We start from the raw sequence: 27489 nt of genomic DNA on the forward strand, positions 1-27489 counted from the left end.
CGGGTATTTCCGGACAGCGCACAATTCCGGACACTTCGTGTATAGCACCCAAGAATGAATCAACTAGAACACACTTTTCGATTTTTATAATCCCTATAAGAATAGCTATTCACAGCAGAAATTTCAAGGCAATCCGTTGTTTCGTTCCTCGGCTAGCTTGATAAAGGTACCAAAGTGTCCGGAATTGTACGCTGTCCGGAAATACCCGCATTTACCTTATACAAAAAAAACAAAACAAACAAACATACATACACAACTAAGGATACATAGACAAAATTACACAGGAATTAAGATAATAATTACGAAATGACGACAAAGTGGCAGCCCCAGTAATTGTCAGAACACAATAATATATAAATAGGTATGAGACGAGCTACAGCCTACTAGTGTTGTAAAATGTACAACCAATCCGAGTACCGTTGTTTTAGCGTTTTAAAACTTGGCCTAGAGCCTAATGAGTATAAAGAAGCTCTTAATAGTAAGTTGATTGCTTTGATGTCTCACGAAATGGAGCAAAGATTTAAGGGAACTTTACCTAGAATAGTGAAATTGTGTTTACAAAGTGTGTGCATTAAACCCAAAATCACCCGACCGGAGGAATTGGACAGAAGGAGACGCAGCAATGTTTTATATAAGAGAGTGTTACTACTGTATGATGAAAGAGGACTCAAACGTAAAAGGCAAAGTGTACAATACAGTAGTGACAAAACACTTGCACAAAGCCAGCAGCAGTCAGTGTCAGCTCTAGTAGAGCTAGGTGCATCACCTATGAAACTACTAGAACAAACCAGTGGACATCAAGGTACTAGAGTACATTATAAAGTTGTCAATAAAAAGTATCATGAAGACCAGAGTGTACTTTTAGCACTTCTTCCTGAACTATTACAAATTCATGTAACACCAGAGTCATCTGATTTGAAGTTAACAGAGACAGAAAAGTTTTGTTGTTTGATTGATAACTACACTGTTATTCTCATGGACTTCTGTAAAAATTTAACATGCCGTAACTGTGATATACCCAGCCCTGATCAACTCCTTTTACTAGGCATCATCTTAATATTATGTGAAAGGGTGGTTATGGGACGGCAGGTTGCTGATTGGGAAGTTAGTAATGACCTGATGTCAGTCAAGGGATGGAGAAGGTGGAAGGATCATGTACAAGTAATGATCTCTTTTACAGCCATGTGGACTATCCTGTTAATGGTTTTCACACTATTAAAACGTAACTGGAAGCAATTTAGAGAGATTGTTAAAATCCATGCAGATCTGGATACCTTGATTAGTGAGATCTTCCATTATTATGGTTGGTCATGGCCACATCCTAATAATGCTGATTCTACTGACTATTATTCTGATCCTAAGTTTGTGACTAGAGTGTTAATGTTTTGGAGTTTGATTTTGCTTATTGTGATTTTAACATCTATAATGACTTTCCCATGAACAAGAGTTTATAACTCTTACCGGTACCATGACCATGAACTGTACCTGGCCTGTATGTGTATACAGTGAAACATTATTGTAACTATTATCCCACCCATTGAAGCTGTACTGTTTAGTATATTTATTCTAATAGAACACTCATCTACCAGGGGGACACTCTAATAGAGCAGTCACCTTATCCAGTTGATTGGGGACTAGGCTTGTCTCAGACAATTTACAATAAATTACTAAGTGTAAAGATGCAGTAACCAGACTGTAGAATGATGTGTAGTATTCTATTAGAGAAAACGTGTCAGATTACAAAATAATCAGGGTCACTCATCCTGAATTTATGTTTTGATCTGCTATACGTATAGAAGTGCTTACCCCTTCTACCTAATTGATGAACTAATGGTGAAAATGTCATGAAGAACATGCATCAGCAGTGACCCAGCCACTCAACAGAAATTACTGAATACAAATTGTATACACAAGTATTACAATCAAAAATGTGGTTTTCTTCTCCTTCCAGTGTATTTGGAATCCAAACGGACACCTCTGTGACATGAGGAAATATTATAAGTGCACCATGCATTATGGTCATGCATGCACACCCTTTTCCCTGTCGTTGTCTTCGTTCCTTCTTAGCTATCACCCACTCTCGACTCTTCAAAGACACCTTACTGCCCTTTTTTCTCACTTCTCTCCTACAAAATAAAACTTTGACCAATGTTAGCACAGCTAATATATCTCACCTTGCTTCAGCAAATGGTATTGAATTTGGCTTGCCATTCTCACCAACTCCTGTACCTAACCCCTGAATACTACACCAGTACTAGACTAGTTTTTCATTATAGTCACTGTACCTTGGGTAAGCTAGCAGTAACCCCAGCAGTAAATAAACATAAGAATATCCTGTAAGAAATCGTAGATATACTGCACACTTACACAAACTGACTTTTTGGCTTTAGCACTATTGGGATAGTCAATCACAATCCCACCAGTGAAGCCAGCCTTCATGGACTGCTGTGTTATCAACTCCATCTATCAAGCACCATAATATACACAGTAACCACACAGAACTATTGTACCTACTTGCGCCGAGTTTTCTGGGTAAAATTGTAGCACAGCTTTAGCACCTCTTGTCTGTTTAAAAAAAAATAACAGACATGTTTTAACTTTGATAGCTCACTAAGCAAGCATAAAGGCTGGAGAAGAACTTGAACAATCTTTTTGGTACATGGTGTTCTTTTTTGTCAGCATTACACAACCACTGCAGTGCTGATATGCTAACAAATTGCATTACAATGGACATCACCGAATAGGAGTGTGTACCTTATGGCACCATCAAAACTGCCTGGCCTAAATCCAAGACCTTGTCCTATGTCACACAAAAACAGATCACCTTCAACCTCTCCTTCCTGTGCCACAGCTGTTGATATTAGATAACATGATAATGAACACTTTTACTAACCAATCACAATCACATAATATCATTGACCTTTCACCACAAGCATTGATCACAAACTACTTACCTAACATGTGTTCACTGATATCAACACCAACCCAGTAATGACCCAAGTCTGTCAGCTGCTCACCGCTCAACCCAGAACCACATCTACTCCATATTACTGATTTATACAGTGGTCAATACCACACTTCCTACCCAATATCCAAGAGGTAATGTGGTTCATCAGGTAGGGCCAGTAATTCTGTTGCCCTTTCTGCCATCTGCATTTGTATCTCAATCATCCGAGTACTATCAAACACAACCTTTCTAAAACCAGGTGTTATTCTTGTATGTAAATTATATTTAAGTACATAGTTCTCAAAAAACGATCCAGATATGTGCATGTAAACTTTTTACAACCATTACAGTTTGGTTCTTGCTTAAAAATATGTACAGTCACACCTGTAATTCTTACAAAAATCCAGTGATCTAACACACACAAAAAATATTTAGTACTTAAACAATTGGTATTCTGGTTAAAAAATAAAATTGAATTCAGTGATGAGATAAACGGAGAATTTTTCTTTCACGGATCACAAGGGAAAGCAGAAATCCCATACAACTAAAACCTGCCACAGTGATGAAGGATCCAAACCAGCCAGCACTCTTAGAGAAAGATGACGAGAGCACAGCACCTGTAACAGCTGACACTGCATGAGCTGTAAACAGTAAACCATAGTTGGCAGCCATGTGTCGTGGACCAAACAGCTGACAGGTAGCAGTTGGGAATAATGAATAGTTTCCACCTAGACACAGGTAAATCATACACAACCATATGAAGTACATGGATCGACTGTCAACTAAACTCGAAAAATAAAAGGTCGACAAGAATGCTGTTGCTAAAGCTGTCATGATGACCATTGCGAACTTGAATGAAACTCTGTCTGAGACCAAACCCCACAAAATTCTACCAGCTGCATTGAACCCTGAAGAAGCAGAAATAACAGCAGTCAAAAATCGGTCACTGCCAATGAAGGTTTCACCAAATATTTTGCTGACAGAAGTAACATATATAACAGCTTCAGTATTGAGTAGAAACATAAACCAAAGCAAATAAAAATTGACATCTTTTAGTAATTCTATTGGTCGTAGGCTCACTGGCTCCATTTGATCTGGTACAGGTTTGAGTAGATGTTGATTATCAGGGTGCACACTCTCTGAATGAAGGGTCTCCTCTCGTGCTTTTTTCTGTTCATACGAATCATTGACAAGCAAATATTGTGGAGACTTAGTACCTAGAGGAAAGTGTGTCCCATTAGATGGGAGCAAAGCTTGATTACTCTGACCAGCAACACTGTCCAGAAATGAAGCATCGCTTTTCTGGCTTTTGTATGAGGCATCAATTGGAATTGAGCTATAGCCACTGCATGATGATGACACTGCTATATCCACAGCTGTGGGGCTATCTGGTGAAATCATTGCATCCATCTCTGGGTCAACAGTGCCATCACAACATATCACAGGGTTTCTGCCATTTGGTGATTTCCGGGGCTCAAATATCATCATACACCCCACTAACTGAATGACAAAGTATATTCCACCTAGTAGCAGGAAGCTATATGGAACTTTCCTAAGCAAAGACTCATTATCAAAATACTTCTCATTGCTATGGTGTGGACAATTTTTAGATGGTGACAAATTATTAGGATTGATATATGCTGATTGAACAAAACTGAATATGAGAGCACCACTGCCATAGCCAGCCACCACGAGGCCATTAACAAGTCCTTTATGATTAGGGAACCAACGGATGACACAGTACAATGGACCAACATATGCTAGACCTGCTCCAACCCCATACATGATACCATAAGTGACCAAGAATACCCAATATGACACTTTGATTGTGATGTAACTTAGCATTATCCCACACACCAGTGTCACACAGCCAGAGGCAGTTGCTAATCTCACAGAAAGCTTGTGTGCCAGTAAGCCTCCAAAGTACATACTCAAACTTTGTCCAATTGCAGCTGAAGAAAACACCCATGGAGCATCAACACCTCTGAGACGCACAGGATGGGAATGATTCCTGATATACGAGATGATGTAGGGTGCCATATTGGAATAGGTGTATATTGTACCCAGTGTTAGGTGTACTAGGACCCCACCAATCAGTGATGAGATGGCCATAGCCCTTTTCTTTGTCCTCCAAGAGATTGCCATTCCGTGAAGTCACAACTAATCGACACCACTTTATTAACACAGTCTGTAATGAACAAAATGGAATAGTCACTCCAGTTGATAAGAACATTACCTATAACACTACCGTGCCGCGGACAAATCAACGAAAATATTAATTATACACTGTGTATCGAAATAACGAGTGCAGTAGCAGAACAATAAAAATAATAGCCAGTACAGCAAATCACTAAACCACATCTGAATACTTACTTCTGAGTGTACTTTCTTGCTTCTTTCTCGTCATAGAACTGCAAAAGGACGTACAAATAAAATGCACAACAACAACTTGTAACCCACCAACTCTGGCGGGCCACGATGCTCTGGCCTTCCCGAAGCCATGGTCACGTGCGGAAATAAAAAGAGGTGGTCACTTGTTAGAGAAAGAGAAAGTAAGGTTGCAGCGAGGGTTGCATTTGGTTTGTACAATGGTATCTCGATGTGGTTCGCCACATGTGTTGTGAATAATGCAGTTCGTTATGTGCCTGAAGGGACCATGGAGCACCACTTACATGTCCACGTGCTACCCCACTGGTCGGAGTACCCTAGTTGGAAGGCTATGCTATTCTACACTTTATCATAATGCTGATAAAGACTTTTACTCCATTTTGGAGGTGCCTCGTAAGGCCACACAAGCTCAGATCAAATCAGCTTACTACAAACTCTCAATGAAATATCACCCAGATAAAAATCAAGGGAACAGAGAGGCTCATAGAAAGTTTGTCGAAATAGGTGAGGCGTATGCAGCACTAGGGCAGATTGAGTCAAGAAGGAAGTACGATATAGAGTTGGGGTTTACACATCCACAAGTCAGGTCTTCATCAGTGCAGAGACAAAAATTTACATATACTCCACCGCCAAATGCATCTCATGGGCCACAGTTCAATTTTGATGAGTTCTACAAGGCACATTATGGCCACACTAAACACTGGAAGAGACAACAGCAATGGGAGGCTCAACAAAAGACTGAGGTGAAGCAAACACCAAGAGTAACTGGTGTTCCTCCACACTTGTGGTTTGCTCTGGCATTCACCACAGTGTCAGTAATAGTTGTTGTATTGGGTGGCATTGCTACAGTAGGTATTGTAACAGTAACAATAATCAGAAAGATATTTTCACAATAAAAAAACTGACACTGCACTTTATTATTTTATATTATAAAATGTCTGTATAGTTTCTAATTTATACCTACTATCGATATCCTCCCCCATAATAAGGTTGGTAGGGTGGCCTTGCAGGTTGTTGGGGATAACCAGGTGGTCTGTAACCAGCTGCAGGTTGCGGCCTGTATCCAGGTTGATAACTAGGTTGTGGTGGTGGCCTATATCCAGGCTGTGGTGGATAACCAGGCTGTTGTGGGTACCCAGGAGGTCGGTAGCCAGTTTGCTGAGGATATGACACAGGTGGCTGATAAGCAGACCTTGTTGACGGTGGCTGATAAGCAGGCCTTGTTGACGGTGGCTGATAAGCAGGCCTTGTTGACGGTGGCTGATAAGCAGGCCTTGTTGACGGTGGCTGATAAACAGGTCTTGCTGATGGAGGGTATGATCCTGGAGGGGGCTGATAACTTGGTCTAGGTGGTGCTGGTTGTTGATATTGTGGTGGATGTGTGTATGGTGCTCCTTGTGTTGTTGCTGCTACTGGTGACTGTGGCTGGTAAGGTGGTTGTTGAACTGGAGCTGGTTGGGGATTATTGTCTCCAGGGATGGTATTTGCTCTGGGAGAAGCTGTTGGCATGTTCCCACGGGTGGTGCTTCGATAGGGTGCAGGAATCTTGGGTGGTGCAGAACGTCTTGGAGGAATTTTCGGAGCAGTCTGGTGCAACAATTCATCCATCTTTTCAACTTTAACCTTCCTCAACCAATAGCTAGCTCTAGACTGAAGATACTGATCCAAAAATTGCTCTTCATTCATTTTAGATGATAGAAAAGCTTCTCCAATCTCCTAAAAACAGTACAGTGGATGTCGTCATTAATACTGTACAATTATAGTGTTATACCTCAGTTTGATTTTCAAGATCACTAACTGACTTTTGTAGATCTGTGAAGATTTTTTCGTTATCCATCTTTTTAGCCAATTCAGCTGCAGTAATATTAGTGTATGCAGGTCCACACAAACTAGCAGTACTTACTCAGTTCGTTGTAATACTGCTTGTATGTGTCCAACAAATTCTTCACCTCAGACTGTGCAGTTAATAGTTCATTCTGCAGGTTCTCAAGCTTTGGCTTGTGCTCCAAGTTATCTGTAGCTAACTTCTTGTTCTCAGTAGAAGTAGACTGCTTCTTCTCCAGCAGTTCTTTAAGCTAAATGGAACACAGCATGTTGGTCTCATCTGTGGTTGTTTACTATGTTTTGTTAAGACATGCTGATTTCTACATAATTTAGAAACCCCAAGGATGATGTGGACAAGGGATACCTGCAAATTAATTGCCAATGTTGCAGGCCAAGGTACTGTTGTGGGTAATCAAGACCACATTGTTTGAGGAGCTCTAAATTGTATAGAAGAAACCTTGTCAGCACACTCTAATGTTGGGAAGTGAAACACATAAAGAGCAAGGGGAAGTAGCAAACCACAAAGTCTTCTAGCTGCTAGGGTGCAGCTAGCAGGCTATTTAGTTTTAGGGTTTGCCTATGCTCGTTTGATAAATTCAGAAAATTTATGCATAGTACTTTATAGATCACAGAGAGACTATTCATTTACATTTTTTCAATACCACCAAAAAAAAACAGAACCCTCAAATACACACATACATTGTTGATAACTGTTCATACAATGTCACGATATGTACAGTATAATAGATAGCAACGCACATGAAGCATAAACTAGTTGTAACCTTTATGATCATTCAAATTTTGAGAAGGCCTAGAGCTTATGTGGAAGGCAACGTGACCTCTTCAATATCTACTTCTCACTGTCAAGGATCATGGGAAGCACTGTTTACTAAGAGATCATACAACTGCAAAACTGTTTCACTGTGATTCATTTGGACTACACAGCACTAGCATTGGTATGGGTGTAACTAATCACTGGACTGGAACACTGGACTGACATATTTTTGGTTTTACACATTCTGAGGTTGGTTTTATTGAGTCTTGATAGCTAAGGACCTTCAGAATAGTTGCAGTCTACTACTAAAATGATAAATGTGAGGAGTGGAGTAAGCAAAAACTGACTTCTACCACTACTTGTTATGCTCTACAGCATTTATATACTTACTTGAAATATACTTACTTGAACTAAATATCTCAGACCCCTGGGACTCCACCTATCCTTCCTAGGACAATCTATTGTAGCTAAATTGTTCCTACATGTAATATACAAACTCATTGCACAACTGTAGAGTTTTTCTGCTATCATGATTAGTCCTTATATGTGCTGGTTAGCATACTATAACATGTGACCAAATTTATTAGCATTGTACAAGCTTGCTACTATCTCCAAGACAATATCGTTGGTTAACCATAACTAGCATATTCCCTACAGCATACTGATAAGGAGTATAGGTATAGCTATGTACTGTAGAAGAGCATAGTTAATAGATGTGAAATCACTAGAAGTAAGTTTTTGCTTACTCCACTCCTCATACTCATCATTTTAGTTGTGGACTGCAACTATTCTGAAGGCCCTTGACTAGCAAGACTCAATAAAACCAACTTCAGAATGTGTAAAAACCAAAAATATGTCAGTCCAGTAGTCCAGTGATTAGTTGCACCCCATTGGTACCTACCCTATGTGCAGAGTCAGGTTACACACTTTTTAGTTTCTGCCATCACTATCATACAGGATTATGTAAATTTCTACATGACATTTAACAACAAAAAGAATGATTTTGTATGTATTGTATTTAGTGGATTTGTACACATTGCATTGAATGAAAGCCAACACCATTTATACAAGTTACTATATAGCAAGGATTCCAGTAAAATTGAACCAACAAAAGGTGCACACTTTATGGCACTCCAGTTAATTTTTTGATGTACTCTATGCTAATACAAGCTGTAAAGCAATGTCATCAAGTACATGACAACAAGTACTTTCAATATTGCAAGGCATTGGCCTGGTAATAACAAGGTTCCTGGTTCACTGCCCGTGTGGGAATTGCTACTTGAGCAAGAAATTTTACTCCCATTGGTCTCAGCCTAGCCAGCTATAAAACTGGAAAATGTTGCATATCATATTGTCCGGGAAAACTAAAGAGCAGCCAAAGCTATCACCCCTGCCACACACAACACACCAAGATACCCAGCATCAAGTTTGATTTAAAGCCATGAAGTTTGCTGCCAAGAAGTATACATTTCAACATGGTTGTAACATAGATTATATAAGTAGGGAATCTATATATGGTTGTAAGGGGTATATAAAAAAAATTTACCCGTACCCAGCCTGCTACAATACATACCCGTGGCACATTTAAGTTCATTATCAACTCGTGTAGAGACGCCACATCATCCAACACGGCACGTAACTCTGGCATGCTCATTTCGTCTAAAGTACTGCGTAATCCCGTGACCTGTAGGTCTGATGATGAAGTGGAATTTTGCGATAAGGAGGGTCCTGATACTGCCCTCTTTCTAGGAACAGGAGCTGGTCTTGGCATTGACATCGACATTATAGTTTCATGGAACTCTTGTCCTCAACTCAGTCAACTCCAAATTGCTGTGAAAATCACTATACACAATCTAGACGCCGGATACAGGAAACTCGCACGGTAAGCCGGATATTCAAAGTCTCTAGTATCACTGAAATTGCTATGGTAACAAGTAATTCTTGATAACAAAATAGTAAGTTTGTATCCTTACTATTATTCAAGGAATGTTAGTTCTTTGTTGTTGTTTTTTATCACCGTAACTTCAAGAGCTCATTATGAAACTAGAAATGTGGTTACGTATTGTTATGGTGAGTATTACTTAGAAATATAGATGAGCGAAACAGGGGAAGACACCAAGTCACCAGACAAGAGCAGTACAGAGCCAGAGGAGAGTGGTGATGATGCTGACAATGAGCTGACCCCAACTAAACCCACTCCAGTAACGGAACAATATGAGTCTGTAGTGGCTAGTGCCAAACCAGGAGACTTACACAAGTCAGAGTCCAAGTTAAGGCAACCTTTGGTTAGCGAATAAACAGTACATACCTAAAGTATTGTTAGCTGTTTTGACTATCACCATGCAGCCATACTGTAACAAATGGTTTACACACAAACCATGTTACATACATCAGTATTAGGTCACTCCAAATAAATTCCCTGTTTCCCGACCACCGCCTGCATCTGGTTACTGTCAGCTCTAAATATTCCATTATTCCGTATTCTTCCATTATTTTCTGGTTATTCTTGCATACTGACAGGCTTAGTAAAAGCCATCTTGAAACAGTGTCAGCAGTGCTATCAAGTTGGCACAAACTTCACGTTTGTGTTATTTTTGCACCTTGAAAAAAGGAAGGAACATGCTTTTGTGCAGCTTTTTATAGCTGTGCCAGGAAAATAATGGCTTGAAAAGCTGCCACTCTCATAATGAAATAATGGAAATGGACCGCCCGCCTGCATGCAAATATGCCTGAGGTCAGGACGGGAAACAGGAAATTTATTTGGAGTGGCAATATCTGAGCAAAGGGCAGCCAACTACCAACAAGAGTTTGTAATATATATACTAAGGAGAGTATCCTACTTTCATATACCCCTGTAGAAGGGCGTACCGTGAAGTTGTGATGTAGCACTTCTGAGTTCGCCAGTTTTTCTTTGTATAATTAATGAAGTCATTAGTTGAACATGGTATCAATTGAACGCATGCCTAACAACATCACTAGCAACCAAATTACTCCAGCTCTAAGTGTTTCTCACCAAACTACAACCGTTCCTTCATGGGTTAAGACCGCTTCATAGGCATTTCTTTCCAGGCCATTCTAGAATACAGCTATCCTGAATGAAATGGTGCTAACGATTCTTGCACTTTTATGGCTACTCGTACGTCACAAACCACACCATCTTGTTGTTACATCATAACTTCATAATATGCCCTTCTACAGGGGTGTATGAGAGTAGGATACTCTCCTCAGAACTCTTGCTAACAATAGTCCTATAGAGCCATTTACAAGATTTTTGATTGACGAAGATGCTTAAATTAAACATTGCTTAGGAAACGCACAATAATTTTTTCACATAACGATTAACCATTACACATTAAAAACTTACATCATAACAATTCCAAACTGTTGGAGCAGGCCAAGTCAACAGCTGGATCTTGTAAATTACACCTGTGTTGGCTTGATCTGGATACTCTTATACAAATCACTGCAGAACAAAGTAATGAATAGACTTGTGAATTCTCATTTTACTTACAAGTTGGCTTTCTAAGAATGTTTGATAGCCTGTTTTTAGGATGTCTTGATCACTTGGATCCTGATCGCAAATGGTTCTACTGGACTATTGTGTTGCTGAACATTTTCAGAAAATCTATTGCACATAAATATTTAGTACTGCATTACTACCTACTGATTTGGGGATACTAATTATGATGAACAATTTTAATCCAAAAATGATCCATTAACAATCTGTTCTTTGTTATTTTGTGGTCTCAGATTATCCCATATACCTATAGTGTACCATGTATTGTTGGTTGTATGGCATGCACGCAAATAAGGCCAGGTAGAGAAATCAATTTTTGCAGAGCGATAGTTTCATCTTTGCACACCCTATTGTCTGGGGTGGCGCTTATTGATTAGAAATTATAAGTGCCCCCTCTAAAATAGGTGCCACCATGGAGAATAGGGTCTGCAAGGATGAGACTAGCAGAGGGGACCCTTTTTTAAAGTTGTAAATGGTCTGAGACCAAATTTTTACATATACATTATATGACACTATATATTTGTTTTGATTTTTGTTCCACAGAACATCACTTGGTCATTTGGATATAACTCATCGCTACCTGTTCATAATCTGTCAGATAACAACAGAAAGGTATGTTTAGGGTGGAAAAGGTATTGTAGTGCTTCCTTTTTTATGAATATACCTGCTAGCTATAAAATGTGTTTAAGCAATTTATTTATCAAACAGTATGGTAGCACTGTTTAAGTAGGAATTGGCCTTAAAGTTACATGAACCGCCTTAAATTCTGCCTTTAAAAGACATCTGATGTGTCGAAATCACCTTTACACAATAATAATATCTAACATCAAATACAGCATTAAAGAACAAAAAAAAAACACGACCAGGTGGCCAGATATAGATTTTTTTTTTAAATGCTGAACTTAAAATTTTTGTCTGCCTGCCTGCCTGCCTGCCTGCCTGCCTGCCTGCCTGCCTGCCTGCCTGCCTGCCTGCCTGCCTGCCTGCCTGCCTGCCTGCCTGCCTGCCTGCCTGCCTGCCTGCCTGCCTGCCTGCCTGCCTGCCTGCCTGCCTGCCTGCCTGCCTGCCTGCCTGCCTGCCTGCCTGCCTGCCTGCCTGCCTGCCTGCCTGCCTGCCTGCCTGCCTGCCTGCCTGCCTGCCTGCCTGCCTGCCTGCCTGCCTGCCTGCCTGCCTGCCTGCCTGCCTGCCTGCCTGCCTGCCTGCCTGCCTGCCTGCCTGCCTGCCTGACAACCACAGTCACAAGGCTGGAGGCCAAACAAAGCAGTGCATGGCCACCATTTTACGTCACAATAGCAAACTCACCAGTGGAATGTGCCTTTTGATTCCAACTTCCAATGAATCAATGTGTACCCTCTGTGCCTTCTCTTTCCTTTTATCTTCAATCAGGCTAGTTGTCATCTGCAATGAAACCATGTTGAGACGTTAATTTCCATACCAACACTTTCCTCCAACAGTAAGTCATCCAATTTTGGAAAATCAGTCTTAATGTCCAAGCAATTAATCAGCTTTACTTGGTTACAATTGTTAGTCAGTACCCTAAATTACTACAAATTCTGAGAAATAATCTAATAGGTGCCAAACAGAACAGTCACACATATGTGTAGTTGTATGGAACTTAAAAATGAAGTAGCTATAGGGATCCAAGTGATAAAAGTAGTGAAACAAGAGATGAATGATGGTGTTGCAGCACAGCTCAGTGGAAAAATCCCTACTTTGGCACTGAACAAAATATTATTATAATATGCCAATGTAGGGATTTTCCCACCAAGTTATTGTAATACCATCACTCATCTCCTGTTTCACTATATGAAATAATATATAGGAGGTAACGAAGTCTTGTTTGATCAGAATGTGTTTGATGGTACTTGGAATGCAATAAGGTTGTTATTAGCTTTGTAGGGCAGATCTTGTGTCTCTCCTCCAAGATAGACCATTGCAATTGCTGAAGCATTGATGTTACATTGCTGTATCTGCTGTAGTTATATTTAGTACCCAGTTTAAAATGCAAGCAATTGCACTAACTGCATACTTTGCCTTGTATGCTAAGAGTAGTATATATTAGGGGTGAAACGAATATTAAATTTTAGGTATTCGAATATTCTTCAAATTAACGAACGAATTAACGAATTATTCTTTAAGAATTTTCTGTATAATTATAAGTGCTTGAAAGGGACAAAATCACTTTGATTACTACTAAAATTTTAAATGTTAATAAAGAAAAGTCCTTTAAATGTATTATTAAGATGAAAAATTATATTTTAAAATGACAGTTTTCAGTTGTCAAACATGTTTCAAGGTTAAATGTGTACATTATCCGATTAACGAATATTTAACCATAGATATACTATGATTTAACGAATAACAAATATTTCTTAACGAATACGAATATTTCTTAACGAGCGAATAACGAATATTCGTACTATTCGTTTCAGCCTTAGTATATATATTATGTTTTGACTGCACACCCTAACCTCCTGCCAGTCCCAGAAACAGTTAACCTCTCTCTTCTTTTTTAAGAAAAAAAAATGCTGATTGCATCTGTATATGTATCTGTGTATTGAAGCAAATGGCATCCTTGTCTTTCACACAGATGATATTTTATGCAAGCGCACACACTGGAGTTTTGTATGATTGTACTGGTAATGAGCAATTTTTACTTCAAGGACATGTGAGTGATATGCTGGTTATATCGATCATGTACATATAATACTGCATAGAGTAACCCGATCACTTGCACTTGTTCAAGTGCTGATAAAAGATGGCTGGTAACAGCTGATGTTGGAAAAGATTGTCTTGTGTCCATTTGGGATTCTTATTCTGGGTACGTATAAATGACATAATTTAATTTGCTCTTTCATTGTAAAATAGATTTTGCATTTGCACTATACACAAAAAGATTTACCCTGTTAACCTTTAAGGTTTCCAACATGGCTGTAATACATCAGTTTTTAGCTTTTTAGATTTTTGCAAAAATGATCCTCCGTGTGTAGAGAGTAACATACATAGCTGCCATTGGGGCAACCAAGGTAGCTGCTTTGGTAGAGAAGAGAATTTATTGGATGATTTTCTTATAAAATTGTACATTTAACTTTAAAAATAGAGCGGTCATATGTGACTTCTTCACCACACTGACTAGAAGTAACCACTTATAGACAATTGTAGCATCTACTATCACCCAGGCTTTTGTTATGAGAGTATCAATGCAGCCGGCAAGTATTATATCAAAACTTTCTTTTCTAAGCATAAAATAAATTTATAAATTATACGGAAATACTTTTGCACAAAAGTTTCAATTGTAAGGTGAAGTACAATATGAAACTCTGAGATTGCTGAAGTATATAGTGGATTTTCTTATTGCTTGTATTATTAAAGTATTTTGTCTCCAGTGTACCAGTGAGAAGTATATTTGATGGACTTGGCAGTGGAACTATAGCAGCTGCAATGTCCAGTGATGTATGTTTTATTATTTTAATCAGTTATGCCACTCCTCAGGTATAGTTGTTTGTAAGTGTACACACACATCCATGTTATTGGTCTCTCAATCACAGGTAGTGTCTGTTTGGGATTGGACCACTGAAAGTGATGAGCCTATCAGCAAAGTGAAGCTGGACCCCATGTATGGCCAGCAAGTGAGTGTAAATTGTTTGGTTGCCATGATAATTTTGCTTTTCAGAAATTTGTAGATTTCAGTCAAGAAGACCCACATCAGTTTGTCAGCAATGGAGATGAATATGTGATGTTCTATTACTGGGTAGGTGATTGACTACATGTTCATTAAACAGTTTATTAACGATGTAGAGAAGTGGATATTTGACTTACCATGCAGTGTCCGTTACTGACCAGACCTTCAACAAGCCTGTTGGTATGCTAGTACAGAGCTGCTTTATCCCTCAGTCAACTAGAGCACTGACTGTTACTACTGAAGGATCTGCAGTTGTGTGGGAAGTAGTCAAGCAAAATGGTAGGTGTTGTGAATGTAAAGGAATGTTATGTTATATACTTGTAGGGGTTTTCTCCAAAAACGTGTATGAAAAAATGCCACTAAAGCTCAGCAAACTGCACAGTTCATCAGTTACCACTGTCTCACTAACTAATAATGGGTGAGTATCGATTCCTAGTGTCATATGTACGTATTACATTATATAGTATGTTCACGTTGAGCTGAATCCTGAAAAACAGCTAAAAATTAAAAGTGGATTTTTTCTCAACAGAGTTAACATTTCAGCCAACCAGATGATTATTGGTAACAGCAAAAGTGTCAACAACAGACACGTACATTTGGCTCCATTACAAGTTTGGGAAAGGACACTGTACTCATATGGCTTCCCCATAGGAATTGTATTGTGAAAATTTTGATTGGCCGTAAATATTATGTCAAACATTTGAACAACAAGATTTTGAAATATTTTTAGTGGGTCAAGCAGTACTACAAATGAGCCAAATTTCAAGATTGTGTGTAATTGCATCCATGAGTTATTAAATGTTTTTGAGGATTCAGCTCAATGTGAACATACTATAGGATGTCTAGAATGAGAGTATTATGTGTTAACTACAAACCAGTCGTGCTATCACTAATAATAGGTTGTGTGTATAATACAGGAACTAAAACACATGATGATGTTATTGTATTAATCATTGCTATCCATATACTCTGCTTGAAAGTAAAACACACATGATGTGCGCTCAGCTTTTGTGTTGTGATTTTAAACAAGTGTGTATGCATGAGTATATCATGCATTTATGTCATCTGTACAGTATGATAGTGACAGGTGATGCTGCTGGATGTGTAAAATTCTTTGACAAGGAACTCAAGCTTCTCAATTGGTAAGTATATACAGCATACTACACACCATTATTGTAATTCCTTTACAGGTATGATAACCTCAAATTTGGACCTGTCATGTCCATTGCATTTGCTAATGTCAGTACTTCTAAACTACACTTGTAAGCCACATGTAATATATGGCAGTTGACTCTGTATGTATCATATTGTGATCAGAGTCAACAATGACACAGAATATCCAGATGAGTCCACATTGGATGCTGACAGTTTTGTAGTACCTGATTTCATTGTTAGTACATCAGCCTCTGTTATTGTTCATGTGACAACCAATGGAACCGTAGTTGATGTACGTAAGCTGCTGTTTGTTAAAAGACTGTATGCTAGTTGTGCAAAATTTTGCATCTGCATTAAATTACTACGTTTCTATTCACCTTCATAACACAATGGTATATACACAGGTGATTGCTAAGGAGCATGATGCTGCTGTGATGGCTGTAGCCACTCATCCCAGCCTGTAAGTGTTGTGTATGAGTAGTATGACATGTGTGTTGTTGACTTGCAATTGCAGGCCAAGGTTACTGACAGGGGGCTATTCGTGTTGCTTGAAATTGTGGGATTATGATCAAAAGTACTAAAAATTGTGTGTGTGTCTGCCTGTATGTGTGTCTGCCTGTATGTGTGTCTGCCTGTGTGTGTGTCTGTGTGCATGTGGCATGCATGGATGTGCATTACTTTTTTGTTTGTTATGGTGAAGGGTTGTTTTGAGTAATCGAGAATTTGACCAAAAAGAATTTGTTCAGTGCCTGTCCTATGATCCTAAAGGTGACTATATTGGTAAGTGTTGTTAGTAATATTCTCTACTTGTTCTATATCACCCTACATCATTGCAGGTGTTGGCTTCACCAATGGAACAGTCAGGGTGTTGGATGGTGTTTCACTAGAAGATTGTTGTCCACCCTTCCACTACTCTAGGGACTGTGTCACTCATATCACATTCTCTCATGATTCCACCTATATAGCAACCGCAGTATGGATCTTTTATATTAATGGGTCCTGGTTGTATACATGGTGATATAGGATTTGGACAGATGTGTGACTGTGTTCATGGCTGCTTCTGGGGATGATGAGGAAGATGACACTTGGCAATATCTGGCACATTATCGATCTCACTACAAACAAATCACAGGTATATACCATAACATTACATATGCCAGTGTAAAGTGTAGCATGTAGCCACAAGTATTGCATGTTTCAATTCTTGTTTGCAATAGGTATTTTGTTTGGAAAACACCTTGACACAGGAGCACCACGTCTACTTTCTCTTGGAACAGACCGAATGCTGGTATGTAACCATTGTTTATTTATGTACGGAGATTACCAGACAAATCATGCTTTGTAAAGGTTGAGTATGACTTAGCAAGCAGCTCAGTAGATGATCTAAAGTTATCCGCTTCAGACAGAATTGAACAGAGTGCTATACCAACAGCAATGATTTGGTACCCACCTATCACCAAGGAATCCTTCTTGTTAATAACCAACAGCCAAGTATGTGTATATCCCTTAGATCCTTCTGTTATCTTTTATTTTTAGTACAAGATAAAGCTGCTGAATGCTAGTACTAAAATGTGTAGAAAAACTATGTTGGGTCCAACCTATAACAGTCCACTACAAAAGTGTGTCTAATGACATATATTACGTTGATCAGTAAACTATGTTGCTCACTAATAGGCTTGTAATCTTACCATCTCCCATCATGACTGATGAATTTGGTCAACAGGTTAAGAGATACTTGGCATTCATCAATAATAATAAAGTAAGTAATATACAGAGTTGGTGTATTATCATGTAAGTCTCTAACGCACTCATCTCTGGTGGTTCCAGCCCAAGCTGAAACACTTTTTACTTCTCAGCATTTTGCGAGAGTACAGAGAGTATGTCCTAGGGGAGAGGGGCAACCTAATGCTTTTGCACCATACGAAATATAAGTCATAGCTAATGATGTAGCAACTTATTTTCGTATTTAAAATAGCTGGAGTCTTCAAGAGTTAGTTATAGTGTACATGGGATTACATATGGCTGCCAAACCAGATGTAGCGGCAAGTGCAATATAATTATAAGCAAAACATTAAGAGACTGAATGAATGAAACTGGTTTTGAGATAAGTATAAAATACTCCGCAGAATGCTGAAGTTATGGATGATTCCTAACCTTTAGTGTTTTCTTTTAAAGATTGGATTACTGATATTGCCACATGATGGAAATCCACACAACTCAACTTGCTTGGTTTCCCACCCTGGAATGGTATGGACATCACCACTTATAAATGTTAACATGTGTACTTGATATCTCAAAGACCATTGACCTGGCAAGCTCCCATGATGGAAAATACCTCTTCACAGCTGGTGGAGAAGACTGTACTGTCAACATGTGGAGTGTGGATACTGAGTGAGTGGTTGTTGTGAAATATATGTTTTGTATAGATAACGAAATCAAAGTATTGGAAGTCTGTTTTGTGAGTTTTAAGTTATTGATCCCATAACAAAGTGCTGTCTACCAGCTGCATGTTGACATAGCACAATGATGATAGGTACACCACTGTCAGGATTGCTGTGTTAGGTGTTTTGTAATTAACAGGAGCCTGTGAACATCAGCAAGGAAGCCTGAATAACTTAACTGTTAATGATCCCCACTGTACCTGATATGGAACAGTACACTTTAACACTAGTAAACTATTGCTTTATAAATCACTCCATATCACATGTACTGTGTTGCTATTATTATTGTGTACGTCCCAGGACCCTGGAGGCATCCAAATTACTTGGTGGTGAAGAGCTCATTCCATTCTATCCCATGTTGGAGGGGGGAAGAGATGGGGATTTTTTTGCTGAAATGAAAGACTACTTCTACTATGCACAGATCAAGCAGTGAGTATTGAATAGTGTACTACTTGTGCTTATCTAGTATATAGCTCATGGTGTGTAGTTCACTATTATGTGTCATGTTACATTCCAGTCAAGGACCAGAAGTCACTACTACTAGGGAAGTCTCTACAAAGATGCCAATCACACAAATCCCAAATGTTATGCGAGCTCTGGGCTTTTATCCTTCAGAACAAGAGGTAAATGTTATTTGCTATGTAGTGTATCACAACAGCTATTAGATTGAAGATATGATAAATGAAGTCAAATTTAGTGAGTATGTTGAGACAGGGAAGACCGTCACAGAGATCAACCTCAATGATTTTATCAAATGTATGCAGATAATGAGCTAACAACTTGCATTATCATTTCCCCTACTAGTGTACATTAACCATAGACCAGCATTTGGCTTATCTCCTGCACAACTAGTTAAAGCTTTCCATGTACTTGGTGAAAATGGCTCAATTGATAGAGCTAAACTTCTTACCCTGCTGCAAGAAAATGGTCAGTATTGCATTCCCAGTAACAGACTTGTAGATTTTATTATTTCAGGAGAGCACTTAACGGAGACAGAACTCCTGGACAGTCTGATGACATTGTTAAACTATAACGAGGACCCTGAAGTTGATCACTTGTTTACTGCAGATCCCAGTGTTGTGCTGGCTGAAGAGATACCTCAAAGAGTATCAGCCAAACAGTTTGCTGAAGAACTGCTAGGTCTGACCACATAACAATGAAGAGAGCTGAAATAACCATCTAATAATTTAATGTGATAATGCAAACAAATATAATAACAGATGGATATATGTAGTCATAATCTCTTAATTCTTTTCTTGTTTTCTCTGCAGCAAATGCTGAATAAATTGTCTTCAATAGTACTGTCTCTAATATTTTCTTTGTCAGGGAATAAACATCGTCTGACATCATCATGTGAGGGATCACTAGTGTAACTAGTGGTGTCATCTCTCAGTCTGAGTCTATCAAAATTTAATAGTTCTATTGTAGAAGGTGATTGGGTAGATAGGATGGATGGTAAGCTGTAATACAGTGGTAAACTGGAGTTGTGTAGGGGAGTTAGTACACTTCTACCAGTAGAATTAGTTAAGTGTGGTGTAACTGTAGCAGCCATGGGGACATAATTTTCCTGAAAAAGATTAAAGTAATTTACACACAATGATTCCAAACTTACTTTACTGGTGATGTATTTTGCTTTCATTTTTCGCAAGTGAGTTTTACATTTCTTCATGAAGTATGGATCTTGGGTAATCACGTGGTACCAGCAAGAGTTGACCTGCTGACATCTGGCCAAGCAGAAATAAGCATAAACAACAAGAGAGTATCAGCCAAACGGCTACGAAATAAAGTACAATAACTACCGATAACTACTTACAAGTAACTATTAAACGCGAGATTTTTAAAGAATGATCATTGCAAGTATAACAAAGATTAGTACCTGCAAAGTTCACTAGCATTGAGGTAGGATAAGATCATAGCTCGTAATTCTGGTGGCAATCTTGATAAAATATCTAGGTATTTCTTCTCATCAAACTGGGTAGAGGGTTTATCGAATTTTCGCCGACTGGGGGTCAACCAACATAAAGGAACGCTGGGAGAAAGCTTTGTTTGTCTGTCAGGTATTCTTGATCTTCCAAAAAAGAATGCTCCTTGATGTATAACGGGAGAGTTCCACCCTCCCCACTGGGTCAACACAGCTGCCGCGCTCATCTTCTCCCGCGAAGCCTACACGCATGCGCATTGCAATCCCACAATTAAAAATATTTTAGCCAATTAACGCTCATCTGTGACTTTGTTTACGATTGACTAGATAGTCTTGGACTAAAAGTACGTTAAATAATTACAGATAATACACATATTAATCTTTCTGTAAGCTTTGTTGGATGTCATTAATAAGTGACAATGTTGAACATAAGATCATATCAAATTCACCATTATGTTCCTGAGACTCCATTTCTGCAAAAGAAAAGATAAAACATGTGTATGCTAACTTAATGAAGGTACGAGTTACATAGCTCAAATGTGGTTAGGAAGTAAGGGCTAGTCACTACTGATAGCCTGTACAACCATCTACAATTTTTGATCAACGATTTAATTTTGCCTGAAAAGGGGTCTTGGTTACTTGACAATTTAACTTTGTTGTAAATTCTTGTTTTGTTAGCTTGATTAATCTGCGACTGAGATCAAAATCAAATCAAACAATCAACAGTTAAATTTGTACAGAATCAAGCGATTTAGAAAGCAACAGGATTATTGGTAGTGGGAAGTGACAAATATGAACCGGAATGTTTACAATATTTTTTTTTGCAATACAAGTTACACTAAATTAAACACTAATAAGGCCACTATAATGTTATACCTATTGTTGATTTTATTCTCCCGCCTATATTGCATGTCTTACCACCCATAATTATGATATCTTGCAAGTATTTAGTCTGCCCAAAGTAAGGGTCTGGTGAAATACAGATCCCACATTGGTTCAAAGAAATTCAATTAGACAGCATATGATTGCGTAAGATGGTTTCCCTACAATTTTAATAAAGGCACTGCTTTGTCAAAGTGGGCTAATATTAATGCTTGTCAATAACATTTTTAACAGCATCTACTACCAATTTGTTCACTTTTACACATTTAAATAAATGTTTAGTATTATTAGCACCATATAAGGAAGTAAATGTAACACTAGTGAAATATTTAAAATGGCAAAAACTGAGTTGCAGCATTATTGATTAATATACTCTAATAAACCAGTCATGTTAAATAGCCACCTGACTGTTTTATATGTCAATCTTAGTTTTCTGACTTCAGAAACAAGGATTTATACTCAACAGGCTGTAGGACCTGGTGTCCTACAACCAGGTCCTACAGACCTTCAGCACTTGTGCTGTAAAGCCTTAGTAAATAAAAAATAAATACTATGGCATAATTATTCACTAGCACTACATTTAACGCTTCAGGGTTTATTACACTCAAAACTGTAAGAACATAATCTACAGGTACTTCCTAATCAATGAATCCATACATGTACAGTATTCTTGGAAGAAATATAGTATACCCAATACTTTGTTAGACATACACAAGTGCACATGGAACAAACCTCCAAATAGAATAAGCATTTCAACAGAGTCCATGTTTGAGTGAATGATTATTGGACTGCAATGTAACAATACGTTATCAATTATTGCTTCATATTTGTCAACAATTCTTACATGTACTTTCTCAATAATGAGAATGCAAAGAATTCCATAAAGCAGTTGGTTATATAATATTTAGCAGCCCACATTGTCTCCCACAGTCTGAAGATTTCTTTGTAGGCAAACTCTATTGTTATGAAACAAATGTATATTTTCAACATGGAGATATTCCATTGTGTGTGTGTGTGTGTGTGTGTGTGTGTGTGTGTGTGTGTGTGTGTGTGTGTGTGTGTGTGTGTGTGTGTGTGTGTGTGTGTGTGTGTGTGTGTGTGTGTGTGTGTCAGTGCTGTTGACCCGTGACCTGAATAGTAATCTGGATGGGACCCGGTTTAATTACAATAGAGGCATGCCTCAAAAGCTAGATTAAAAGTCCACAAGTTCCAAATTCCATTAGTTAGCCCTGCATTTTTTTACACTATAGAAAGGATTGTCTACAAGAAGCAAGTAGTTGTGTATTATCAAGTGGGCGTGGCTCCACATAAGTCTACGTGCAGCTACCAGAAGTCGGTTACCTCCATTAGCAACACAGATCCGGTGATGCCATGCATGCCCACAGATAACAGCTGATACAATTCCAATAAGTGGGCATGGCTCTACATATCTCGCACAGACAGCAAAGCATATTCCTGAATGGTGGGTGTGTTGAGTGCTTACAAATGCATTTCCACCAATACAATCGAGCTTGTTAACTTATAGTCACACGTGATCTCATCCAAATCAGACCCAAATATTCAGTGAAGTGGATAAGACCCACTTGACCCGGACAAAATGTGAACCAAATGACCCAGATAATCTGGATAACCTGGCCCTCTTACAACAATGCTGGTGCATGCGTATGTGTAGTATACTATAATACTCTAATAGAACAATCGTCACCACACAACAGTGGTAGTTACATGTTTTGTTCTTAACAGTGATTACCTCTTTTGAAGGCAAGTAAAAACCACTTTCTGCAAAATAGGAAATCTGGTTGTTTCAGTGAGTCAAAGAAGTCTGGTTCAAACACCTATGAGAGTTATAAGTATGTATACTGTATCCCATCTGATGACATATTGTACTTGAGTTAGATTAGTGACATTATTTTGTTTCTTTTGTATTCCTTCACTGGGTGGGAAGTTCTCCATTAGTTGATCCATCATTTTCACAAAACAACTGAACACAATTGCTTCTATCGGTGGAAACCCTAACACATTGTAATGTTGTGTATCAAAACTTGCCTTCATGAAATATTACCAATAGTGGAGCTAGTAGGTCACACATCCCTTGTACATAAAATACACCATCAGGCTTGAGATTATCAAGACAATAACTACGGGAAATGATGACAGAGAAATACAGGATGGTTTACCTTACCAAGATATAATGTTTCTCAGTTTAGATAGATTCTCTTCATTCATAAAATACCTACCAAATTGAATAACCATAATATATATAATATTGGCAACAGTATACTCACTCGTAATTTCTGTCACAACGACTCACATCTTTATCAATTATTTCAAGCTCTTCCATAAATCTATCACTTCTAGGATCCTATAGAATTATTAGTACCGACTAATATCAAACTAATAATATTATTACCATGTTAGCCTCTGACTGTGAATATGCACCTGTGCTAATGTTTGTATTGTCATCATTAGCAGTGTTATGTGAAATGATCTCTTTAGTACTTTCAGTTTTGTTTGTGGTGGTTTTCAATTTTTCCATCATTTCGCTGAACAGCTCTGTTTCACTCTTTCTTTGCTTTTGAGTGACTTTAGCTGCTTCTTCAATCTTCTTGCCTTCATGTAGAAGTGTTTCGTACTTCAATTTGCTATCTTGGTTAATAGTTTTCTTTTCATCATAGCTAGATTCATATGGATACACACCTAGTAATATAGGCCAGATCTGAAAGGCAACTACTAATCTGACAGATGGTTGTGGTCATGTAAATTACCTTTGGTCTTAGTGATTCCTCCACACCTCCATTGTATATACAACATAAGACACCTGCCCAGTTTGTTACCTGTCAGAGTAAAAATTGGGAGTTTCAGTAATTTGTGATCTGTTATTCTAGCTTACTCTTCCTTCTTTATCAACTAGGCTCTGTAGTGTTTCTTCTGTTAAAACAGTATGATATCCCTTTGGCTGTGGCAAGGGATTGACTAATAGCATGTGAGAGATTTGCTTCCGAAGATTAGAACGATGTCTGCAGTATGACAGCCCTACAGTTCAACTGTATAAATATTAAACATTACATGTTATCCTTACAGCTATAAAAGTGATTTGCTAGTAATGATTTAGAAATTTCCTTCTGCTTTTTCAGTAGTACTTGTTGTAAATCTTTCCTGTGGCAATACCAATGTGTGCATGCACAACAGTTTGTACAGTTATGTCATGCTATGATTTAAACCTTTTCTGTTCATAGTGGGTAGTAACCCACCCAACACCAGGAGAGATGGCATCATCATCAGCAACACCAATACAAGTAATTTTGTCAATCTGGTCTGGAGTTGGCATTATAATTTTACAAGCTAAAATCAAATATTATTATTTATTACCATATGCGTAATAAAATATTACCAGGGTTTCCGCCAGTAAGTATGGAGGTATTACTACCTACTACAGCTGCCAGTGTGTCATTCGCCACAGGTCGTGACCCATATCGAATTGTAAACACTTGATTCCAAATATAGTCTGTCAGTGTATCGGTATTATCTGAAGATTTTGATAGATGGTGATTATGTGTGGATACTTTATCTAGTCTATTAAATGTGGAATCTGAGGTTGAGTGATGTAATGAAATAGGATCCTGCCTGTCTTGTAGTCCAGACTCTGATGTAATGTGTTTTGGTTTGCGACAGTTCTTCAGGTAAAATAATGGTGGCTGGAGGCATCCTTTTGGCATCAAGCCATTTTCTAAACACTCCAGAAATGTCACAAGTGACATGTGCTGCTGAAAGACTGCTGTACACTTAGCAATCCCATCATAACCAATCATCAGAAGCTGAGCACTCCCATCTAAATCATATTGTACACAGAACAGTGGAGCAGTGTTGTGACATACCATTTTTGTGGCAGTGAACGTGGGCAATTTCTTTGGAAATATTTATGGACAAGCATAAATCCTTTAATTCACTGCAAATTGAGACCTTATACTGGGAAACACACACTATCTTACAACATTACCTTTTGTTGATGTGAACAGCTTGTTCTGATGTTAACAATATGGATGGTATCCATTTCAGTAGCACATCAGATCGTTCTTGATGTAGTGACAAGTAGCCACTTTTCTCTCTACCATGCTAAGTACAATATATGTCAGATGGTAACTATGTAAGGTAAACAACAGAACTCCCATGTATGGGTGTAGCTATATACAGTATAAACAGCAAGTACATAAAAGTAATATTGTGAAGTTGTAAAACACACTAACTATCATCGGTCCCAGAGACAGTGACCTGTGCAGTGTATGATGGTTAAAGCTAGTAGCTATAACAGATTGAACATTAAGGCAGCACCTCTATGATGATGGTATTGTTCTTTCCAAACAGACAAGTTGAGTTGACATGTTGGAATAACGACTCCATGTGCTCCCACAAATGAGTGTTAACTGAGGCAGGTTGTTTGTCATCCTGGAAACAGATATCACATAATTATTGCATGATGGAAATTTATTTAATGATTATCAAGGTACTGTTCCTAGCTGTTAAGAATAATGTTTGCCTATATGGACAACAGTATGTTATAGGTAGTATGATATGTAGGTGTGAACCAGATAAATTTCATGTATAGTAGCTAGCTATATAGTGCTGAACAGATATTATTTTTGCTAATTACTACATATAACACACTGTGCCAGACTGTAAAACTATTATTTCATTATCGTGATGATGATAAATAAAAATGCTAAAAACAATAATAAACTTATATCAAGATAATTATCAGGGCAGTAGATGGTATAGGACCATACCTGGATGATTAGACCAGAGCGTTGTGAGGATATCACTCTACAGAACACAAACAATTCTTTAAGCCGGGGTGTAGTTAGCATACAGACCTTACCTCATTCTCTCAACTAGCTCAGATGCTGAGGTGGTTGTTGGGTTGTCCACTGGCCTAAGTAGACTTAGTCTGATGGAGCATGGTCCAACTGTATGGAAATTACCCTGGCTCACACAGCTACAGGCAGGCTCATGTGAATAACAATAATTTTAGCAGACTACGCAATTGTGTGCAGACTCATGCAATTGTGTGCAGACTCACTCAATAGAAAAGACAAGATGTCAGCATGAACCTCACTACCCAGGACTGACTCACTTTGGTAATAAGTTCTGCAAACATCAGGTTGAATGGATCATAAGCGTCATAAAAATTATACTGCAATGATAGCTATAGGTAGCTCAATGCTGATATCACTTACTGGGCATTATCAGTGAACACTTGGACAATTTCCATCAGTTTTTTCTCAACAAGACATGTACGTATCCACAAGATGCTGTACTCCAGTGGTGATGACTCATCACATAGCAGGTATGCCTTGCCGTGATCAACACTCTTGGGTTGACGTTTAGGATAGCAGCGATTAAACACATCAGCACAGAGTGGGTTTGTTTGGCTAAGAGAGGCCAGTATCCTGAGTGATGTTGGCTGATATTTGCGTCCAAATTTCTTTCCATCTTTCTTGGCACCATAAGATAATGCATTTTCAACCGAAGCTATTTAACATGTAAAGTACATATTTATACAAATGTGACATACATAGCTATTTAATATAACTACAAAAATTCAGAGAAATACATTTAAGGTACACGCACCACAGAAGTCTACTACGGAAGCGTGAGTCCAATGAATGTGTTTGCACGTTGTGGAGAATTCCATCATTAACTTGGCCTAGCAGGAAAGTGAATGTCAAACGTGGAAAAGGGAGTGGCACAACCAGAAAATATGTGCACGTCACACAATCAAATAAAACTCTGTATCTACCTTTGAATTTACCTTTTGCTTGCACTTCTCAAGTACCGAATCTACCAACTCCATTGCAAATTTAACGGCAGCTCACATTTAAAGATAGCGCGTCTGAATACAATTAGATTTTTGATAACTTACTATAGCGCAAAAGCGAGTGTATGACGTCATGTACTCCCGC

General features: G+C 38.4%; 6 protein-coding genes across 9 annotated transcripts; 3 read left to right on the top strand and 3 right to left on the bottom strand.

Moving 5' to 3' along the window:
* Nucleotides 1–235: 235 nt before the first annotated feature.
* Nucleotides 236–2082, top strand: LOC136243694 (uncharacterized). The gene is made up of 2 exons (XM_066035243.1): nucleotides 236–346; nucleotides 378–2082. The coding sequence occupies exon 2, from the start codon at nucleotides 397–399 to the stop codon at nucleotides 1438–1440; it is 1044 nt and encodes a 347-aa protein (XP_065891315.1). The 5' UTR covers nucleotides 236–346; nucleotides 378–396; the 3' UTR covers nucleotides 1441–2082.
* Nucleotides 1829–5507, bottom strand: LOC136243688 (probable 18S rRNA (guanine-N(7))-methyltransferase). 2 transcript variants are annotated; one of them, XM_066035238.1, is made up of 12 exons: nucleotides 5408–5507; nucleotides 5321–5358; nucleotides 3086–3178; nucleotides 2955–3037; nucleotides 2755–2851; nucleotides 2612–2708; nucleotides 2515–2565; nucleotides 2378–2463; nucleotides 2286–2334; nucleotides 2175–2236; nucleotides 2034–2126; nucleotides 1829–1977 (listed from the first exon to the last, which is right to left on the bottom strand). In XM_066035238.1, exons 1-12 carry the CDS (start codon nucleotides 5447–5449, stop codon nucleotides 1923–1925), a joined length of 846 nt encoding a protein of 281 aa, XP_065891310.1. In that variant the 5' UTR covers nucleotides 5450–5507; the 3' UTR covers nucleotides 1829–1922. The 2 variants fall into 2 exon arrangements, with proteins under 2 accessions (XP_065891310.1, XP_065891309.1); XM_066035237.1 differs by lacking the exons at nucleotides 1829–1977; nucleotides 2034–2126; nucleotides 2175–2236; ... (5 more) ...; nucleotides 2955–3037; nucleotides 3086–3178 and adding an exon at nucleotides 3193–5135 and having other exon boundaries at nucleotides 5408–5473.
* Nucleotides 5508–5586: 79 nt separating this feature from the next.
* Nucleotides 5587–6231, top strand: LOC136243379 (dnaJ homolog subfamily C member 30, mitochondrial-like). Its single transcript, XM_066034895.1, has one exon. It carries the CDS (start codon nucleotides 5587–5589, stop codon nucleotides 6229–6231), a length of 645 nt encoding a protein of 214 aa, XP_065890967.1.
* Nucleotides 6158–9855, bottom strand: LOC136243693 (vacuolar protein sorting-associated protein 37B-like). Its single transcript, XM_066035242.1, has 4 exons — nucleotides 9508–9855; nucleotides 7239–7410; nucleotides 7107–7189; nucleotides 6158–7051 (listed from the first exon to the last, which is right to left on the bottom strand). Exons 1-4 carry the CDS (start codon nucleotides 9715–9717, stop codon nucleotides 6299–6301), a joined length of 1218 nt encoding a protein of 405 aa, XP_065891314.1. The 5' UTR covers nucleotides 9718–9855; the 3' UTR covers nucleotides 6158–6298.
* Nucleotides 9791–20030, top strand: LOC136243684 (cilia- and flagella-associated protein 251-like). 2 transcript variants are annotated; one of them, XM_066035226.1, is made up of 29 exons: nucleotides 9791–9889; nucleotides 10020–10219; nucleotides 11995–12063; nucleotides 14042–14119; nucleotides 14169–14272; nucleotides 14838–14943; nucleotides 15000–15080; nucleotides 15125–15202; nucleotides 15250–15412; nucleotides 15458–15551; nucleotides 16207–16275; nucleotides 16324–16395; nucleotides 16451–16580; nucleotides 16693–16748; nucleotides 16803–16862; nucleotides 16989–17068; nucleotides 17125–17261; nucleotides 17312–17420; nucleotides 17506–17576; nucleotides 17636–17779; nucleotides 17825–17907; nucleotides 17963–18047; nucleotides 18464–18535; nucleotides 18588–18679; nucleotides 19030–19158; nucleotides 19247–19352; nucleotides 19395–19485; nucleotides 19534–19656; nucleotides 19705–20030. In XM_066035226.1, exons 2-29 carry the CDS (start codon nucleotides 10028–10030, stop codon nucleotides 19881–19883), a joined length of 2853 nt encoding a protein of 950 aa, XP_065891298.1. In that variant the 5' UTR covers nucleotides 9791–9889; nucleotides 10020–10027; the 3' UTR covers nucleotides 19884–20030. The 2 variants fall into 2 exon arrangements, with proteins under 2 accessions (XP_065891298.1, XP_065891299.1); XM_066035227.1 differs by lacking the exon at nucleotides 9791–9889 and having other exon boundaries at nucleotides 9899–10219.
* Nucleotides 19897–27487, bottom strand: LOC136243685 (small G protein signaling modulator 2-like). Of its 2 annotated transcripts, none has more exons than XM_066035228.1 (25): nucleotides 27339–27487; nucleotides 27158–27233; nucleotides 26764–27058; nucleotides 26607–26674; nucleotides 26406–26493; nucleotides 26314–26350; nucleotides 25862–25975; nucleotides 25530–25645; nucleotides 25408–25478; nucleotides 24924–25361; nucleotides 24754–24874; nucleotides 24612–24688; nucleotides 24423–24565; nucleotides 24298–24366; nucleotides 23943–24248; nucleotides 23818–23894; nucleotides 23715–23765; nucleotides 23579–23670; nucleotides 23420–23529; nucleotides 23283–23367; nucleotides 22377–22488; nucleotides 22265–22320; nucleotides 20606–21123; nucleotides 20342–20453; nucleotides 19897–20296 (listed from the first exon to the last, which is right to left on the bottom strand). In XM_066035228.1, the coding sequence occupies exons 1-23, from the start codon at nucleotides 27378–27380 to the stop codon at nucleotides 21026–21028; spliced, it is 2742 nt and encodes a 913-aa protein (XP_065891300.1). In that variant the 5' UTR covers nucleotides 27381–27487; the 3' UTR covers nucleotides 19897–20296; nucleotides 20342–20453; nucleotides 20606–21025. The 2 variants fall into 2 exon arrangements, with proteins under 2 accessions (XP_065891300.1, XP_065891302.1); XM_066035230.1 differs by having other exon boundaries at nucleotides 20342–20503.
* Nucleotides 27488–27489: the final 2 nt, after the last annotated feature.

Source organism: Dysidea avara, chromosome 13, assembly GCF_963678975.1.
Source record: "Dysidea avara chromosome 13, odDysAvar1.4, whole genome shotgun sequence".
Classification (NCBI taxonomy): domain Eukaryota; kingdom Metazoa; phylum Porifera; class Demospongiae; order Dictyoceratida; family Dysideidae; genus Dysidea; species Dysidea avara.